We start from the raw sequence: 20,000 nt of genomic DNA on the forward strand, positions 1-20,000 counted from the left end.
TGAGACCTTGTCGATGCAGTTGCATTGCTTAACAATCCTTAATCAAGTTAAAGAGTTTTACGAAGCCGAATTCAATAATCAACAACTGGAATGTTTTTTAAAAATGTAAGAAAATTAGAGAGTTGCATTGTGAAGTCTAGACCGAGTACGTTGCAGATGTTAGCTTGGGAAAAAGATGCTTATTATCTAGTAAAGACTCATTAGGTTAGGTTAAGAGAACTGTATCCAAGCAATTACAAAATAAATGAATTGAAGCTTTGAAAAGTTTTATTGTTCAACAAGAGACGTGTAATGGTGTAAGGTTGCAAGTTTCATCTGATAAAGAACGAACACATATTGTGCACCATCAGCAAGTTGATAAAGAACACATATTGTGTAAGGGCAAGTTGATAAAGAACGTAATCTTGATAAAGAACACACGTAGCGTCCTCAAGAACAATTAAAAATTAAAGGAGTTGAAAAGTTTTATTGTTCAGCAAGAGACATTATATTGAGTGTAAGGTTGCAGCAGTGCGAAACAATTTACACTCTTTTTGCTGTTTTAACTTTCGTCTTCGTCGTCCTCATCCTCTTCCGGTGGTTGTATGTAATGCATTGTCAGGTAAAAGTTCTTGACGTGTAGTTTTACAGATTGGGTGTGAATAAAAACCATTTTGCTTTCTTAATTTTTTTATTTCATTACACGGTGCACTCATTCGGCAACAAGTGCATTGTTGTCCTTCGGCAACGAGTGTTTTGGGAACAAAAACAATTTCTTGATGTGTCTCGGAAAAGGTAAAGCTTTCCCTATAGCATACTCGCACGTTGCTTCCTGTGTGATTAAGATAACGCCCATGTTTTGGCATGTGTCGATAACGACGCCGATTGATAGCTTACGTCACAGCTTTTCGCTCGTTGTTTATTGTGTGTCATTAACACCCCCTATAATAGACCGATTAATCGCACCTTTCGGTTACGATTATCAAACCCCGCTCAGGAACTTGCACAGCATGCTCGATTACAGTATAAATCTGATTGTCAATAACAAAAACCTCGAAGAAGAAGAACTAGAACCTCTTCTTAACTCATCTTGTTCCGTGTATGTCGTCGTTAATAACTTTGAACGCGCCGTGGTGAACTTCAACCACTGTCTCGACAACATACTAAATGAAATATTCGTTATAGGAATTTCTCTGCCGTTGTAGCCCCTGGTCATGTTTCCGACTCTCGATCACATTTTCGAGGAGGAGAAAGAAGAAGTAGAAGAGGTCGACGATCAAAGCACGTCATCAGAACGACCTAAACGAACAAGAGAAGAACGCGATGACGCCGAGCTGCCCGAACCCCCCCCAAAAAAAATATGTTCTTCCCCGGGGCAAGCAACAACCGCCGTCATCACATTCCACACCGACGAAGAAGTCTATGCCAACGTACAAGATATCATCGACAATCGTTTCAAATCGATAACGTACGCATTGAGAATGTTGAGGACAGGAAACTGTCGTAAGAAGTTGAAATCGGTGAGACGTCGTTTGGCTTCATCGGTCAGACGCCATTTGGGATGCAGGTACGTCGGCTCTGATCAGAACTCCTACAGAGATTCTTCAACAAAGCAAAGTCTTAGAGTTAGTCTTCACATATTCTGAATAGAATACCATTCATGAAGCGACATTCGAACAACATTCTGAGAGCATTACTAAATATCAATTCAGGATGTTTCAGGAATTTCAATTTGGCGTTGCGATGAACACTTGGAAGCAACCCGACGGGACATAAATTTGTTCTCCGATTTAATTTCTTGAAAGTGCTGCGAAACGACACCATGTTGTGTAGACACGTGAAGATTGGAATTTTCTTCCAGTTGATGAAGTGCATCTCGAACACGTGAGGATTCAGGTGTACGAGGCATGACGACGACGTCTCTGTGTTGGACTTTTCGTTCGAGACCAGCATCGGCATTCAATTCAAACGCTGTAACGACAGATTCTAAATCGGACGCGACTACTTGCAGATTCAATAATTGATCGGCGACGGGTTCGTCAACATTACCCGTGTTAGGAAATATAGGTTGGAATAATGCGATCAATTTCTGAACGGCTTCTGTAGACGTGTCATTCGCATCTGACATTTCGTAATCTCCGTTACCGTCCCCTCTGTTTGTTCTCAAAAACATTAACCAATTCTGATTGGAAATTTTGTATTTGTCCAACAAGTGTTTCTTAATTCTGTTGTTGTTGTTAAGATGAGGATTAATGGCGTTGAGAAGTTGTTTAATTTTTATACTGTTATATTTTATTTGCAGGTTGTAATATCGACTCAACCTATCTTTTTCTACCAAAGAATCGTATATTTGCATCAGCACGTTGTATGATCTTATAATGTTAATTTTGGTTTCATCTGAATCGAATGCAGATCGCCTGTGTTTAATTGCAGAGTTGGTCATCATGAACAGCGTCCGTTGAATCGTGGATTTATCAAAGCAGTCCCCGAATGTCGAAGAATTTGCAGATTAGATGATGTTGTAAACAATCTTAGCGAAAATGTACGCTGCGCAGTCAGACTTTATACATCGCGTGGATCGAACCTCCGGAGGAATGAACCTTGCGTTAAAATGAAAAGAATCTATGTTCTGAATTTGTACTCGAGAGGCAGCAAACCTCCGAGGATGACCAATTTCGGCTGAAGACCATTTTTCCAGTCGAAAAAAAAAATGTTTAGAGAAGTGAAGTATATCGTCAGACCGTTATTTCTCAAGCGTTGAATTATGTTTCCCATCTCGACAACGATGAAAAAGATTCGGTTGTTTAGTTTGATCTGGTCGAAGGACTGGCACGTTTCTAAATCTTCTTATCTGCACTTACTCTCTTGCCATTGCATCTTCATCTTAACGACTATCGAGTCTTGTTACTTTTCGACGCTGTTAACAAATCGGTTTTCGAGAGATGAACAACGACAACTATCGAATCTTGAAACTTACAGACGAGGTTAAGAGACTCTCTGAGTGCATCGAAAAATTGATGGCGATTCAAATAAATATGAAAAAACAAATGTTGGATCTAACACAGGCTCAAAATGCCACTACGGACACCATTTCTTGCATCGCCAGCAGAATCGAAAATATGGACAACAGCATTGATGAATTATTTGAACTGGCAGATGAGTGAAGCTCCCATCATCACCATATCAAGTCGCATTACCTACACTCCAACCAACACCTCCAACCAACACACGCCATCATCACACCCGGATCGAGTTGTACCATACCTCGACAATAGTATTCCTGTCCTAATGAAATGAAACAATAAACAACACCATTTAATGTTTTTAGTTTTCAATTCCATTCCTTGTTGTTGTTGATTAAAAATGGAAGTGAATGGGAGACTTTGTCGTACAGGAAAGAGCACAGCCCAGCGTTCACCGTTGTCCACGAAGTGGTGGTTTACAGAATCCGTCGCCTCGCACGGCAACGTCGCACATTCACTCCTCAGCCTTACAAATCACCCAAAGTCGTGTCCAACTGCAGCGTGACCCCACCCACTCTCAGCGAACCTAGCACGACACCCCGTGCAATATTGGACCCCACTCTTTCATTACTTTGTCTCAGAGTTGGATGTTGTGTGAATGCGAGACTTTATGTCAGCAGTAGACTGATTCTGAATACTATACGAGTGTTGCATGCTTATTCCCTCAGACTTTTCTGACTTGTCACTTTGTCTCAGAGAATGCTGCAGATGTTGTGTGAATATGAGACTTTGTGTCAGTGGTAAACGTATTCTGAATACTATACGTGTTGTTGTTGCATGACTTAAACCCTCAAGAGTTGCAGATGGTGGTGAATGCGAGACTTTGTGTCAGCTGTAGACGGATTCTGAATACTATTATGTGAACATCAGGGTTAATAAAATGTTTATATCCTACATCATATTTATTATTTTCAACAACCTACATCACTCTTGAAATCGGTGCAACACTTACACGGTACTCTTTCGACATTCGGCTGTAAAACGAAAGGTAATGCGTCGGTGATTAAATCTTTGGGGATGTCTTTACACTCAGGTAAGCAGAGCGCGTTCCTGATCTCCTCTACATCGCTGTCGGTCAACCCGTCAGCGTTCTCCAACATCGACACCAACAGACGCTTCAGGTTGTCCTTAGTCTGAGCGTTCACGTGAAGAGATGTTCTGTAGTTGGCAGTCGGACGTTCGTTCCGCGTGAAGGATGGAGCGACAGATTTGAGGGCGTCTATGATTTTCTTCTCGTTGAAATGAATGCCTATTTTGTGTACGCCTCCTTGACGATAACCTTCCACTTCTTCTATGAACGAACTCGTACATCTCTTCTTATTGACGTTGCTGTGTTCTTTGTGTGCTTCTCTCTCTTTACACAACACACTGTTGAAAAATACTACGCCGGGAGTTTGATTGTAGTCGTCACTAAATTCTCTCTTGAGCGCTATGTGATGTCCAATGGAGTTGGGGACGTTCTCGAGTAAGTGAAGCAGGCTGTACACGTCGGTCCCAAAAATCGTGGCGAGCACCGGCGCGTTGCCGCTCAGTATTTCTCCGTGGATGAACTTGTACACCGTCAGTTGGGTGTCTATGCACGCTATGCGCTTGCGACTCAGATGTCTCTGCGCTTCTAGACCTTTGTTTCTCACAATGTGTAAGAATGATGAAGACGTCTTACTGCCGGCGCCGCGTGCGTGACGATAGCGGCGCTGGTTACTGTCGCTACATAAATTTATATAAATTTATATAAATTCACGTCAAGCAGTCAAGTGCTCAGATGTGCAATTCGCCTTCCTGTTACAATTTATCATCTCAAATCAAATCTTAGCTTTATTCTGAATCCATGAGTTCAGTTGACCGTCAAAACAAAGTCACACATTCACTAGCAGGGGTCAGGTGCTCGGATGTGCAATTGTTACACCTCACAGCCGCTCGGATGTGCAATTGTTACATTCACTAGCAGCAGTCTAAATTGGTTGCGAGGTAGGTAAGAGTTCAAAGCAGTCAAGTGCTCAGATGTGCAATTCGCCTTCCTGTAATTGTTACACCTCACAGCCACATCTTAACTCTCAGCTATATCTATTACATCTTAACTCTAGAGGTAGGAAAGAGTATTACATCTTAACTCTATTTTGGGATCTTGATATTTTGAGATCAAGTAAGAGATAGCACGAGGTGAACGCTAGCTCGAGTGGGGTCCAACATCTGACGATTTCGTTTCATAAGAGTCTCCTGAGCGGTAACCTAAAATTTGTAAGTCTCTCTGAGGGGGAAGCAAAAAAGACAGAGTGGGGTCCGGATCTGCATGGGGGTCTGTACACAACACATGCGTCAAGCAGTCAAGTGCTCAGATGTGCAATTCGCCTTCCTGTTACAATTTATCATCTCAAATCAAATCCTAACTCTATTCTGAATCCATGAGTTCAGTTGACCGTCAAAACAAAGTCACACATTCACTAGCAGGGGTCAGGTGCTCGGATGTGCAATTGTTACATCTCACAGCCGCTCGGATGTGCAATTGTTACACCTCACAGCCACACTCTCAGCCACATTTATTACATCTTAACTCTAGAGCAGAGTGAGTTAGACGCTAAAATTAATGAAATAAGTTTATTTAGTCAAGAGTTAGCCGATTCTACAAAGAAGCACATGGATGAATTACAAAATCAACAAACTAAACACGAAGAAGAAAAATCTGAATTAAGGAAAGAAATTGAAAAGTCATCTGCCAAAGTACAACAAATAATGACGATATACAAAGATGTAGATAAGAAATTCTTAGAAGTTAATGCAAATATACGAAAGATAATCCAAGAGAAAGACCGACTGAACGCAGAATTATATGAAAATAAAAACAAGATCGATCTTATGCAAAATGAATACGAACAACTCCAACAACGTAATAACGAATTAGATACAGAGAATGATCAATTCAAACAAGAGTTGACTCAATTTAAAACTCTACTCCTACAAGAGACACAAACGAGAGATGGACTCCAGCAAGATGTCACTCGCCTCCAGCAAGAGAAAACTGTTCTCGAGACCCAACTGAGTGAAAAGAGTAATGACTTATCGATATTACTGAAAAAACAAGAAGACGAAATTATACGGTTGAACAAACAAATTGAGGATATGACCACAGAGAACAAATCCTCCCAGGAAATGCTAGCAGCTGAAACCGCACGTGCAAATGCATTGCAAGTAACTAACCTGACGTTATCAAGCTCTAACGAAGATGGCGAAACAGACTTCAATGTTTTGAACACCGAAGAATTAATGAGCATCCTCATGACGACAGGAATGAAACGTTCCTCGAACCGTAAACATTTAAAACGCCGCGACGTTCCTATTTCAGACACCGCCGACAAAACATTAATTCTCCTTCCCTCGATTACCGAAAAGACGTTTTCAAATTTTCAATCCGACTACATCAAGTTACGAGCGTTTAACAAACACGTTGAAGTGAACGATAGGATCCGATTCAACATAAGCATAAAAAAATTAACTTTCATCAAGTGTGAACTTTACTTTCCCGCTCAGACGCGAGACTGTGTGACGCGTCTGGTTATCACGTGGATGATTTTCTCTGCTAGAATCGATCTCAAAGCATTCGTCAACGACAGAACATCGGACACGAACAATTGCATCCTTCGAAACGATCATCCCGTTGTCGTTAAAACGATAGAGTGCGTCAACAGGATCATCGAACGACGTCGTAAAACAAATCTATACACACTCAACCGAGAAAATGAAACTAAATTGAACGACAGTCACGAATCGGTTCTGAATAACGATTTGAAAGATATCATTGTGCCGTTGTTACGTACATTTAGATATGTTTTGTTAATTTAAATGTCTTGGTGTATTAAAGGTGAAACAAAATATATCAGTGTATTATTTTTGCCATATGGGTTTACTTTTGTAATTGAGAGATTGCTCTCGTTTTCGTGTACGGCTTCGTATGACGAGTCAAGAGCAGTTTCTCGTGAATTATGTGATTGCATGTGTGGTTGAATTATTTAATTGCATGTGTGGTCTTTCATATGCACGGGTTCGTTTACCGACATGACAATTAAATACTATCTAAAATGACAGACATGGATCAAAATACATCACGCAGATGCAAATGTCAACAAGAAAGAAGAGAAGTCTCTTTAGTAAGTAAGACGTCGCTCACATGTGAACACACAACTGAACTCACGCCTCCTGGCGTCTGGCCTGCGATTGAACTTCAATAAGGTCTGTAAATATAAATTCAATAATCTGTTCAAACCTTTAGTGCACGAAGTGTGAAGAATTCCGTCCGTCACTGGACCTAGTGAACATCCCGTCAATTATGTGATCGTGTGTGATGAGTAGCAACATGTGAATACCGAACGAACGTGCACAGTGTACCGCTCTGAATTAGTAAGTGCGTCATGTTCTGAGAAGAGTGTATGTCGTACATTATACTTAAATCGTTTTTCAAGTGTACGTTTTAGACATGTCTTTGTGACCCGTTTAATGCTGGACCGACCCCCATGCAAATTTGGACCCCACTCTCCCAGGCTCGTCTGATATATGTCACGACCCCCGTGCAAATTTGGACCCCACTCTCCCAGACTCCTAAATCACGACCCCCGTGCAAATACTCCTCAACTCCTTCACGCTGAGTCCTACTTGAACAGAAACACACAACTGAGTACCTGCTATATGTCACGACCCCCGTGCAAATTTGGACCCCACTCTCTCAGGCTCGTCAACTCCTTCACGCTGAGTTCTACATGAACAGAAACACACAACTGAGTACCTGCTATATGTCACGACCCCCGTGCAAATTTGGACCCCACTCTCTCAGGCTCGTCAACTCCTTCACGTTGAGTTCTACATGAACAGAAACACACAACTGAGTACCTGCTATATGTCACGACCCCCGTGCAAATTTGGACCCCACTCTCCCGAGTCCTACGTGAACAGAAACACACAACTGAACACCTGCTGTATGTCACGACCCCCGTGCAAATTTGGACCCCACTCTCCCAGACGCGTCAACTCCTTCCTTGAACAGAAACACACAACTGAGTATAACTTCCGAATTCTACATGAACAGAATTACACAACCAAGAGTACTTGCCACTACCCCTGTGACAATTTGGACCCCGTTCCCAGGCCCTCCCTCTGAGTCTACAGGAATAGATATGCGCAACCGAGTACCTGCTATATGTCATGACCCCCGTGCAAATTTGGACCCCACTCTCTCAGGCTCGTCAACTCCTTCACGCTGAGTTCTACATGAACAGAAACACACAACCGAGTACCTGCTATATGTCACGACCCCCGTGCAAATTTGGACCCCACTCTCTCAGGCTCGTCAACTCCTTCCCTACATGAACATGAATACACAACCGAGTACCTGCTGCTATATGTCACGACCCCGTGCAAATTTGGACCCCACTCTCTCAGGCTCGTCAACTCCTTCCCTACATGAACATGAATACACAACCGAGTACCTGCTGCTATATGTCACGACCCCGTGCAATTTTGGACCCCACTCTCTCAGGCTCGTTAACTGCCTCCCTCTGAGTCCTACAGGAACATAAATGCACAACCGGGTACCTGCCATATGTCACGACCCCCATCCAATTTCGGACCCCACTCTCCGTACGCGCGTTACACACATACACACACATATTAGACTTGTAAAAATATGATCATACCATATAGCCAATGTACTTTCTGGATTATACTAAACTGAATTGAGATGTGTGTGTGTTCTGGCTTCCAATACACGCGGTGGTGTATATACAGAGATGTGTGTGTTCTGGCTTCCAATACACGCGGTGGTGTATATACAGAGATGTGTGTGTTCTGGCTTCCAATACACGCGGTGGTGTATATACAGAGATGTGTGTGTTCTGGCTTCCAATACACGCGGTGATGTATATACAGAGATGTGTGTGTTCTGGCTTCCAATACACGCGGTGGTGTATATACAGAGATGTGTGTGTTCTGGCTTCCAATACACGCGGTGATGTATATTCAGAGATGTGTGTGTTCTGGCTTCCAATACACGCGGTGATGTATATACAGAGATGTGTGTGTTCTGGCTTCCAATACACGCGGTGATGTATATTCAGAGATGTGTGTGTTCTGGCTTCCAATACACGCGCGCGTGTGTTCCGACACGGTAGTATTGTATGTTCGGTTTTGTGTAAGATGAGGCGAGAATATTTTTAGAGTCAGATTCGCAAGAGTCCTCACACGTGATTTCCGCGCCCATGCGCCACGCCACGCCACGCGGTAGCGGTGTCATGACATCTCGTTACCGGAAAAACGTACGTACGTTCGTTCTGAATAGTGAATAGTGTTGATTGTACTAGACTTCTTAACTCACCTTATCTTAACTCACCACCAAAGTCTAGACCGAGTACGTTGCCGACAAAATATTAATTCCGATTCAACATAAGCATAAAAAAATTAACTTTCATCAAGTGTGAACTTTACTTACCCGCTCAGACGCGAGACTGTGTGACGCGTCTGGTTATCACGTGGATGATTTTCTCTGCTAGAATCGATCTCAAAGCATTCGTCAACGACAGAACATCGGACACGAACAATTGCATCCTTCGAAACGATCATCCCGTTGTCGTTAAAACGATAGAGTGCGTCAATAGGATCATCGAACGACGTCGTAAAACAAATCTATACACACTCAACCGAGAAAATGAAACTAAATTGAACGACAGTCACGAATCGGTTCTGAATAACGATTTGAAAGATATCATTGTGCCGTTGTTCGATGATCTTACGATCCAAAAATGTGGCATCTTAGGCCGAAGGCCTAAGATGCCTAAAACTATTACTGAAGTACAAAACGACCATATCCGAACTCCAGAAGAAAACGTTAAGGTAGGCTGCTGCGTTTGGCGTCAGCGTGTCATTCGCATCTGACATTTCGTAATCTCCGTTACCGTCCCCTCTGTTTATTCTCAAAAACATTAATCAATTCTGACTGGAAATTTTGTATTTGTCCAACAAGTGTTTCTTAATTCTGTTGTTGTTGTTAAGATGAGGATTAATGGCGTTGAGAAGTTGTTTAATTTTTATATTGTTATATTTTATTTTCAGGTTGTAATATCGACTCAACCTATCTTTTTCTACCAAAGAATCGTAAAAGTCTGAATATCGGTTTTGTTAGATTCCAACACGGATTTGACGAGAGATGCTTGAAACAGCGACGGGTGTTGCCCGGAAGACGCTCGACTCTCGGTGCCGCTGCCGCTTTCGTTGACGGTGGCGGCGGTGTTATCGTTGTGTACATACAGACCGTCGATTAACACGAGGTGGGAAGACAGGCGGAAAACGACGCGCTTTCTCTTCACGTTCATGACATTTCGTGGGCAGTACACGATGTCCATAAACGTAGTGTGCGTAGTACTATCATAAATTCAGTTTTACTTTTTCAGGAGTTACTATTATAAATTCAATTTTGTTTTTTTCATGCGTCTCAGAATCGGTCGATATATAAGACAAAGTCAACCATTCGTATGCTTTTCAGGGGGTACTATTATAAATTCATTTGAACTCTTGCCTATGAATATTTGAAGATAAGATGTAGAATAGAGTTAAGATGTAGTAGATGCTTACATTCACTAACAAGCTACGAAGCAGCACACATGCAGCAGCAGCAGCGAGCTACTATGCTTACATGCACTGTCCTTCGGCAAAGAGTGTTTTGGGAACAAAAACAATTTCTTGATGTGTCTCGGAAAAGGTAAAGCTTTCCCTATAGCCACACCTGAGACGTTGGTCAATGCGTGACTTTGTCTGCAATGGGTGAATGCGTGACTTTGTCTGCAATGTAGACCAATTCTGAGACGTTGGTGAATGCGTGACTTTGTCTGCAATGTAGACCAATTCTGAGACGTTGGTGAATGCGTGACATTGTCTGCAATGTAGACCAATTCTGAGACGTTGGTGAATGCGTGACTTTGTCTGCAATGTAGATCAATTCTGAGACGTTGGTGAATGCGTGACTTCGTCTGTAAATGTGAATGCGTGACTTCGTCTGTAATGTAGACCGATTCTGAGACGTTGGTGAATGCGTGACTTCGTCTGTAAATGTGAATGCGTGACTTTGTCTGCAATGTAGACCGATTCTGAGACGTTGGTGAATGCGTGACTTCGTCTGTAATGTAGACCAATTCTGAGACGTTGGTGAATGCGTGACTTCGTCTGTAATGTAGACCAATTCTGAGACGTTGGTGAATGCGTGACTTCGTCTGTAATGTGAATGCGTGACTTCGTCTGTAATGTAAACCAATTCTGAGACGTTGGTGAATGCGTGACTTCGTGTGTAATGTAGACCAATTCTGACGTTGGTGAATGCGTGACTTCGTTTGTAATATAGACCAATTCTGAGACGCTGGTGAATGCGTGACTTTGTCTGCAACGTAGACCGATTCTGAGTGGTTGATATGATTCGGAGGCGGTGACCGATTCCGTTTGGTAAATGTGTGCGTTTATTTACAGCGGTGACCAATTCCGGTGTGTGTTGATGTTTGAGTTTGTCTCAATGCTGAGTGTTAGGTGAATGCGTGCTTTTGTCTGAGATGTCGCTTGACTTTGTCGGAAACGTATATTCGGAAAGTTGGGTGTGTGACTTTGTCGGAAACGTCCGTCTCGCATTAGCAACATTTGGTCCAGTGCAGTGTGTGAAGCGACAGTGACCATCAGCATTCGGCTTCGGGGTGTTGGTCTGCTCTCCATCGCATCTGCTGTGGCCTGTGCCTGCGCTGCGTGTTGCTGATCCCTTTCGCTTTCGTATATCTAGGTGAATGCTAGTCTTTTGTTTTAATAATTAACTAATATTGACATATTGCATTACAGTAATGTGAATGTGACTTTGAAGGAGACTGATGTGGGACGACAGAAGGAGTTTACTCAAGCTCGCAGTGGGACGACAGAAGGAGTCTACTCAAGCTACTCGCATCGGGGTGTTGGACCCACCCTACTCTCCATACAACAGAAGTCTGAGTCTGCTATCTTTGTGAACAAAGTGTGACTTTGTCTCGACGGCAAGTCGTACACAGGATTGTTATACTCCTACCCTACGGCAGAGTGTACAGAGTGCGACGAATGTGTTATTGTTTACAACATCATCTATTCTGCAAATTCTTCGACATTCGGGGACTGCGTTGATAAATCCACTTTTCAAACCTTAGCGCTCGACAACACGATTCAACGGACGCTGTTCATGATGACCAACTCTGCAATTAAACACAGACCAGAAATCTCACTCTTGATTCAGAATATACTCGAATTGATGCACAAGTAAACAGAGCCGTTGGATGGACTCCTGACAAGATAAGAAGAAGCATTGCAATGATTACGTGTAATAAATAAAAATAAGAATTTACAGATTGTTTTAGTTTTTTCTTCTGTCGTGTCATGGTGGCATCTTAGGTCTTCTTCGGCTGGTGGTGAACGTCTGGCTTTGAACGACAGAGTGAATCGGAGACTTTGTTCTACACGTCGACAGAAGATTCCTAAACCGTCCGATGCATCCAACACACTGCCGACGATGTTAGCGGAATCAGACGCTGTCGTGCATAACGAACACTTAACAAATTAAAATAAATAACGAGCGCGTGTAACATATGTTGTTTGACACGCGTGTATTGAACGAAATTGTTCAATACTAACCTGTTCGATGAAGAGAGGATCATTGGTGAACTGCATGAAGTAACAATCTGGATTGTGGTATATGTGTTCTATTAAGGGATCGCCTTTACGCCAGTTTCTCAGCGAAAGACCACAATGATAGCACTTCACGTTGTCACCCACACCTGTAAGAGTAATAATAGAAGTAGTAAATGTTGAAAAATAGAAGTAATAAATGTTGAATCATTAATATTGCCAAAAATATTGTTGAACCAATATATAAAAGGAATATTACCCAAGTAATAAAATCCAACTTTGGCTAGATTTGCAGGCGTCTGTTCCACGTTTCAGACAATTGCGATCTGACAAAAACAGTAAAGGGCCTTCAAGTGTTTCAGGAGGAGGTGTCGTTGCGTCAAATGGCCACTAAATGGACACTAAAGGGTTAATAGAACGTGACTAGAGCATTGTAAAAAAGTGTTACGTTTAATCAAATAATTAAGTATTCCGATTAATCTGATTAATTTTATCTCTACCGCTTCTTTTTCTTTTTTATTTGCAAAACCGATTAAACATATCTTCACGCGCGGAAACTGTTTCTTAAGAGGTTTCATTTTCCAGAACAAGCGGTGGCAAATAACGAGATCGTAGTTGTCCATGTAAAACACGTCCGTGCTCACCACCACGTAGATTAATTTAGCCGCCGCTTGGTTCTTCATCTGGGCGACTCTCACACTACGTTCGCGATGCGCTCTCCCTTGCAGGTCAGGGATGAAATTGGTTTACCTGATGCCAACCAAGAATCATAAACATTTTCGAGACTGAATTTTATAGCGTCTAAAGGATGTGTGACGTTCGTCACGTGTTCCAGAATGACCAAAGTCTGCTATGCACACTTCCAGAATGACCAAAGTCTGCATTTATTATACACACTTCCAGAATGACCAAAGTCTGCAAAGTCTGCATTTATTATACACACTTCCAGAATGACCAAAGTCTGCAAAGTCTGCATTTGTTACCACCAAAGTCTGTATTTTTTACATGTGATGTACGTCCAAATATATTTGTGTTACGTGTTCCCAAATGACAAGGTCTGCATTTGTCGTGGTCACACACACACACAAACACACTTGGACCAATCTAGGATTAAGCAACACGGTACCTGCTCACGTTGTCTAGTACAAACATAAGTGTCATAGCCGCTCGCTCAGTTGTAAAGCTGCCATCGTCGATTAACTTTAACCAGATAAATATTTAGAATTCGTCGCAGACGGCAGAGTGATTCCTCGGGTGTTAGAGTGATTCTTCGGGTGTTTGGCTCTCTTGCTTTTTCCTAATTTATTTGTAGGTCTTCAACAATACCGGCTGGTCACATTACTTTTTATTCCGTCTTGTGTGCAGAACAGGTGTGTAAATGTCCGTGTTTTGGATTTACAAAGTCGACTTTAAAACAAAAGAGGATGAGGATGGTAGGATTCTTTACGAAATATTACCAGATTAAAGATGTAGCTGCACATGACGTTCTTTATCCTAAGAATCATATTATCATTTTAATTTATAGCTGCAAAGATAAGTTTTGAGAGTTTGTCACTGACAAGATTTTGATCAACAATGGCAAGTTCTTACCCTACTCTAGCAAATAAATGTGCACGGAACCTCTTGATGTTTCCTTTACATACCGCTGTGAACAGGGATTCTCAGCACTGTGCTTGATTAAAACAAGTTACGGTCATGTCTAGGAGTCAGAGATGACATAAAAGTGGCCCTTTCAAACACTGTACTGAGGATTAACTTTAGAAAACTGTATTAACACAGTGAAAACATCCCAAATGAACACCACCGAGTGCCAGGATGAACCGGGCCTTCTGATCAGAAGTCAGGGCAACAAACCGACCAGACCACCGTTGGGCTAAAGGTTACCCGCAGAGACCATTTCTGCGCGGCCACCGCGCCAGAGCACTGTGGACATGAAGGTGAAGGTAACCCCGCCCACACCCGAGCCGGACGGAAACGCACTTAATCAAACCCTTATGGCACATACGGTGTGTAAATACATTAGAGAAACTGTATTAACAACTGACTTCTGATCAGAAGGCCCGGGTTCGAATCCTGGCACTCAGTGTTGTTCATTTGGGATGTTTATCACTGTGTTAATACAGTTTCTCTAATGTATTTACACACCGTATGTGCCATAAGGGTTTGATTAAATGCGTTTCCGTCAGTCACGGGTGTGGGCGGGGTTACCTTCACCTTCATGTCCACAGTGCGGGGCTGGGGTGTCAGGTAATGGCCGCAGAAGTGGCCTCAGGCGCGGTAACCTTTTAGCCCATCGGTGGTCTGGTCGGTTTGCTGCCCTGACTTCTGATCAGAAGGCCCGGGTTCGAATCCTTCGTTTTAATTTTCATTATGTGGAACACTCTGTCAAGGAGAGCTATGTGAGTGGACCCCCCCCCCCCACACACACACACATGAGATGCATACTCCATACGAGGGCGGACAAGGCCCCTCTAAATGGATAGCAACTGTGCGGGGGAGAAGAACTGGCGGAGACGGTTCAGAAAGTCCAGATTCGAGGAAGCTTATTTAGTAAGAGATGAGATATGAGGTTTCCAGTTGAGATAGACTGGTCGGATTTCTGGAAAATGTGCATAATAAAGGAGTAGATGGCATTTTTTGTTAAAAGTCGGCAAATGGTTGTTTTTCCATAATTTGGGTGTGCTGAATCCATTTTTGCCGTTTGCCAAGCTCCATCTGCTCTCGTTAAGTCATGAAATGCAAAACAAAATGGCGGCCTCAGAGGCTTTTTCTAGAGGAGTAACCATATAAACAATTACCCGATTCTCCCTAATACCTGCGCCTTCTCTCATAGGTGTGCCTTCTACTATTAATTACTAGATAGTGCTTGAATTTCTGAACATTTGCCAATTTGTTTCATCCAAATCAGATGAATAATAAGAAAGTTATGGCTGTTTAAGTGAAAATTTCACAAAAACGCCTATAACTTTCTTATTATTGATCCGATTTGAGTGGAACAAATTGCCAAATGTTCAGAATTTCAAGAGCTATGGGATGACTTGGCTTTAAATAAATTCCAGAGTGTACAGGTGCGCCTCTTAGGTCGAATATGGCATATACATTGTCATTTTGGGTATGTCATATTTTGTTCTGTGGTGCACCAAGTACCAGTTGATGAGACAGGAACCTCGCTAGGTCAGCTTTGTTCTCTGGATGTGCGAGAAAATTCTCCCATCTGGATGGTAAGGGCACTTCTCTGCCTTCAATTGGTCTTCTGATGGGCCTTGATCCTTGGCTGCGTTTATTCCTCGTTGCAGATTTGATGGACACTTCGTAGTATCTATCAAACAACACATCGATTCTGTGGAATGATGCTCCACTCTGCAGGACACTTGCAACAAACGCATCTGCTAAGTCACCAAAGTTAGATGCTCCTTGTGGTTTTCCAATAGCAATCACCAATGCCTGACCATCAATGATTAGTGTTGCATCATCAGGTAGGTTCTCTGTGTCTAAAGTAGGAGGGCAGGGTGTATCTGCCACCAGCACCTGAGACAAGATTGCCTTGGATCCAGTACGAAGGTTCCCATTCATTTCTGCCAATGCTGAAGGTACAGGCAACAGTTCATGGCAGAGAATGTCATCGAGATTCACATGTCTGCCAGCCTCGTATGCTGTGATTAACCTCTGAAACACCTTTCTGTCTGCCTTTATAGCTTTTTCTTTTGAGGGCCCACTCTTCAGTGTTCTGAACTCAAACAGGGAAGCAAATGTGAGAGGCTTGTTTTTAGGCAACGGGTCCCGAAACTTTGTCTTTCTGTGCTCTTGTGGTAGAAGTCTTTCTGCAACAAAGTTTTCTAACTGCTTTTGTCCCTTTTCCTTTGCTGACAGCAGATCATGTTCTATTTCATTTGAGGCAAGATCTTTGGAAGCAATGTTCTGAAGGTTATCTGGTACCTCTTGTGAGAACATTTTCAGGGCAACAAAAGTTCCGAATAGCTTGTCTTCATCAGCACTGTCCTGCCTTTGCCTCCCTCTGGAGGCCTCATTGTGAACATATACGTCATCTGTTTGCATGCTGTACACTTCTTTTGTGTCACTCGCCATATGTGAGCGTAGGTTGTACGACAAGGCCCATCTGCTTAGTGCTGTTGGCGTCTTTGTAATGCCAATGATACCTCCTCCCTTTTTTCCTGTGCCATTGAGCCACTCTTGGCTCTGGTCTGGGTCTACCTGATTGAAGCTTTTCTTGACCCTCTTCACCACAAAGTTACCCTTGGAAAATTCTTCCTTGACTTCAGGAGGGAGCTGATGCATCTCATTGAGGTAAATGGTTCCCCATCGGGCATAATTTGTGTGGTTATACCTCATAAAGAAGGGAAGCATAGATCTGAATGCACACAGGTGCAATTCCCAGTTGCCATCCCTCTGTGCTCGGGTGAACTGGAGCAGAATTTCAACCATCTTCATGTATTCCCACCAGTATCTGAAGTTGGGGTTCTCATTGGATGCAACAAATCTGTCCATGACCTCCCTAAACCTAGGTGTAGCCAAGAGAGTCACCAAGGCCTGCCAATTGTCACTTGAAGACTTGTCTTGAATCTCCGAATGCAACTGTGGATCTTCTTGCTGAATAAACTGTTGCAGTTGTGGCATCAGGATTCGCCATAGTGCCTGTACTGTCAGTTTGTGTGCTCTCATCCCTCTAGCATAGCTTTTGCCTGCAAGGACTTGCTCTGCTGTTCTTGGTCCAAGAGCTTGGCTCTCAACCCACACATCAAGTAACCCAGAGGATTGCATGTGCTGCCCAATGACTTTTAAGAAGTTGAGCGAAGTGTGCAGCCCACCTAGCCTCACCACAAGACATCCAGAATACTCTTCTTTTGTCCATTTCAGTTCCAGCAGCTTCCCGAACAGGGCTTCATCAACAGTGAGGACAATATAATTCTGTCCCAAAGCTGTGGCAACATGTTTGCAGCGCTGAACAACAGTGTTCAAAGTGTCAAGTTCATGGGCAGGGGCTTGGACAATGGGCATATAGCCAACACTGGTAATTTCCTGGTCATTCTCTGAGATCTTCTGGTTAAAATTTGTCCAACCACTCTTTATCCCCATGTCTGCTTGTCTGTGCATGAAGAAAGTCATATCAGTTGCTTGTGCTTGTACTGCAGCTTGATTTTCAGCACCATCTGAAAACCACTCCATTTCTGTGTTATCTGTTGATTTTGGCTCTGCCTTTCCTTCCAGTATGAGTGCAGGTGTGAGTTCTTCCATCACTGCTGGAACTTGGAGTGTAGTGCTGGTCGATGGGTTAATATTTTGCAAACCCATATCTGCCTCAGGTCCTCTTTGCCATGCTGCCACCTGTGTAGCATGAAAGCTGTTCTTGCCATTAAAACTAGTGTCATTAATGTCTATGTTGTCACATGTAAAGTGTACAATGACTAAAGGCATAACATACATGTCACATTTAACCCAAACAAAGGCATAATTTGAATACACGATGATTCGAGCAGCAGAAAAAGTTATCTTTACGGTCATATTTTAATTATGCATTTTATGGCTTAAATAGCCAAGGTACAGTTTGGCAAACAGCAAAAATGGATTCAGCACACCCAAATCATGTAAAAAAAACTATTTGCCCACTTTTAACAAAAAATGCCATATGAAGTTAGAATTTTCCAAAATCCGACTAGTCTAAGATGTTGAGTTAAGGATAGACCGAGGTTGTTTAGTGTTGAGGAAAGTGATAGCTGAGTGTTGTCAAAGAATAGGGGATAGTTGTTTGGAAGATTGTGTCGAGTGAATAGGTGGAGAAACTGTTTTTTTGAGGCGTTGAGTGACACCAGGTTCCTCTTGCCCCAATCGGATATAATTGTAAGGTCTGAGGCTAAGCGTTTTGTTGCCTCCAGCCTTGAATCGTTAAGTTCCTGTAGGGTGGGTCTTCTATTAAAAGAAGTTGAGTAATGCAGAGTGGAATAATCGGCGTAGGAATGGATAGGACAGTTCGTTTTGGAAAGATCATCAATGAACAACAGAAAAAGAGTGGGAGATAGGACAGAACCCTATTGGACACCACTGTATAGGTTTAGGGGAAGAACAGTGACCGTCTACCACGGCAGAAATAGAACGGTCAGAAAGGAAACTGGAGATAAAGGCACAGAAAGAAGGACAGAAACCGTAGGAGGGTAGTTTGAAAAGCAAAGATTTGTGCCAGACCCTATCATAAGCTTTTGATATGTCCAGCGCAATAGCAAAGGTTTCACCGAAACGGTTAAGAGAGGATGACCAAGAGTCAGTTAGGAAGGTGATCACCAGTAAAACGCCCTTGCGGAGCCCATACTGGCGATCAGATAGAAGGTCAGAAGTGGAAAGGTGCTTTTAAATCTTCCGGCTAAGGATTGATTCAAAAGCTTTAGATCGACAAGAAAGTAAAGCTATAGGGGGGTAGTTTGAGGGATTGGAACGGTCACCCTTCTTAGGCACAGGCTGTATGAAGGCATACTTCCAGGAGGAAGGACAGTGGAGTAGTATGGGGGGGGGGGGGCGGTCCTCCCCGGGTGAAAGCTTGCAGGGGGTGCCATGATACAGGCTCAAGTCTAATGGCTAAATTTAGTGACGTATCTAAGGAAAGGGGTGTTGGGGTTATAAAAGAAGACGCCCCCCAAGCCCCCAACAAAGGTACCCACCGTCCTTCGAATGGTCCATTTGGAAGCCCCCATTTGTTGCCATACACATTTGTAGAAGCTAGTGTTGGGGAGGGGGGACCCCACAAGGAGACAAGACCCCCGGGACCCCGCCCACAAGATCTCCAGCCATGCCGGCATATATAGTACCACTGTGGGTAATGATGGAGTTTTGATTACCCAGCTCCAGCCACGCGTGGTACTGTGAATGACGGCGCCTTGTGTTTCAAATGACTGTAGCAGATGAATTGCTTTGCTTGTAGCAGACGTTATTTACTATAAAGAACACATTTTTGCATAATGTTGAAGCTAAGGAACTGTACTTTATCACGTGACGTTAAAAACTTGAATGTAAATGTTTGTTGTAGCATGTATCTCCCTGAACGGTATCGTAGGTAGGTGAGCGGGGAGACGCCGAAGTGTTTGTTGTAGCATGAATCTCGCTGAACGGTATCGTAGGTAGGTGAGAGGGGAGACGCCTAAGTGTTTGTTGTAGCATGAATCTCGCTGAACGGTATCGTAGGTAGGTGAGAGGGGAGACGCCTAAGTGCGAGACGTAAACAAAACAAGCTCGTCATGGAAACGTCCTCGTCGCATGCTTTTGTATTATTATTATTATAATAATAATAATAATAATAGCAATAATAATAATAATAATAATAATAATAAT

The 20,000-nt window shown here is 42.9% G+C and overlaps 1 protein-coding gene across 1 annotated transcript in view; it reads left to right on the top strand.

Annotated features, from left to right (window-relative positions):
- The window catches only part of LOC126981616 (uncharacterized), a 77,445-nt gene extending 59,728 nt beyond the window's left edge, over positions 1–17,717 (top strand). Inside the window, exons 3-4 of the mRNA XM_050833054.1 lie at positions 16,256–16,313; positions 17,541–17,717. Of these exons, the coding sequence (XP_050689011.1) occupies positions 16,256–16,313; positions 17,541–17,717 (235 nt within the window). The remainder of the gene's footprint in view (positions 1–16,255; positions 16,314–17,540) is intronic.
- Positions 17,718–20,000: the final 2,283 nt, after the last annotated feature.

This window comes from Eriocheir sinensis, chromosome 49 (assembly GCF_024679095.1).
Source record: "Eriocheir sinensis breed Jianghai 21 chromosome 49, ASM2467909v1, whole genome shotgun sequence".
NCBI classification, from domain to species: Eukaryota; Metazoa; Arthropoda; class Malacostraca; order Decapoda; family Varunidae; genus Eriocheir; species Eriocheir sinensis.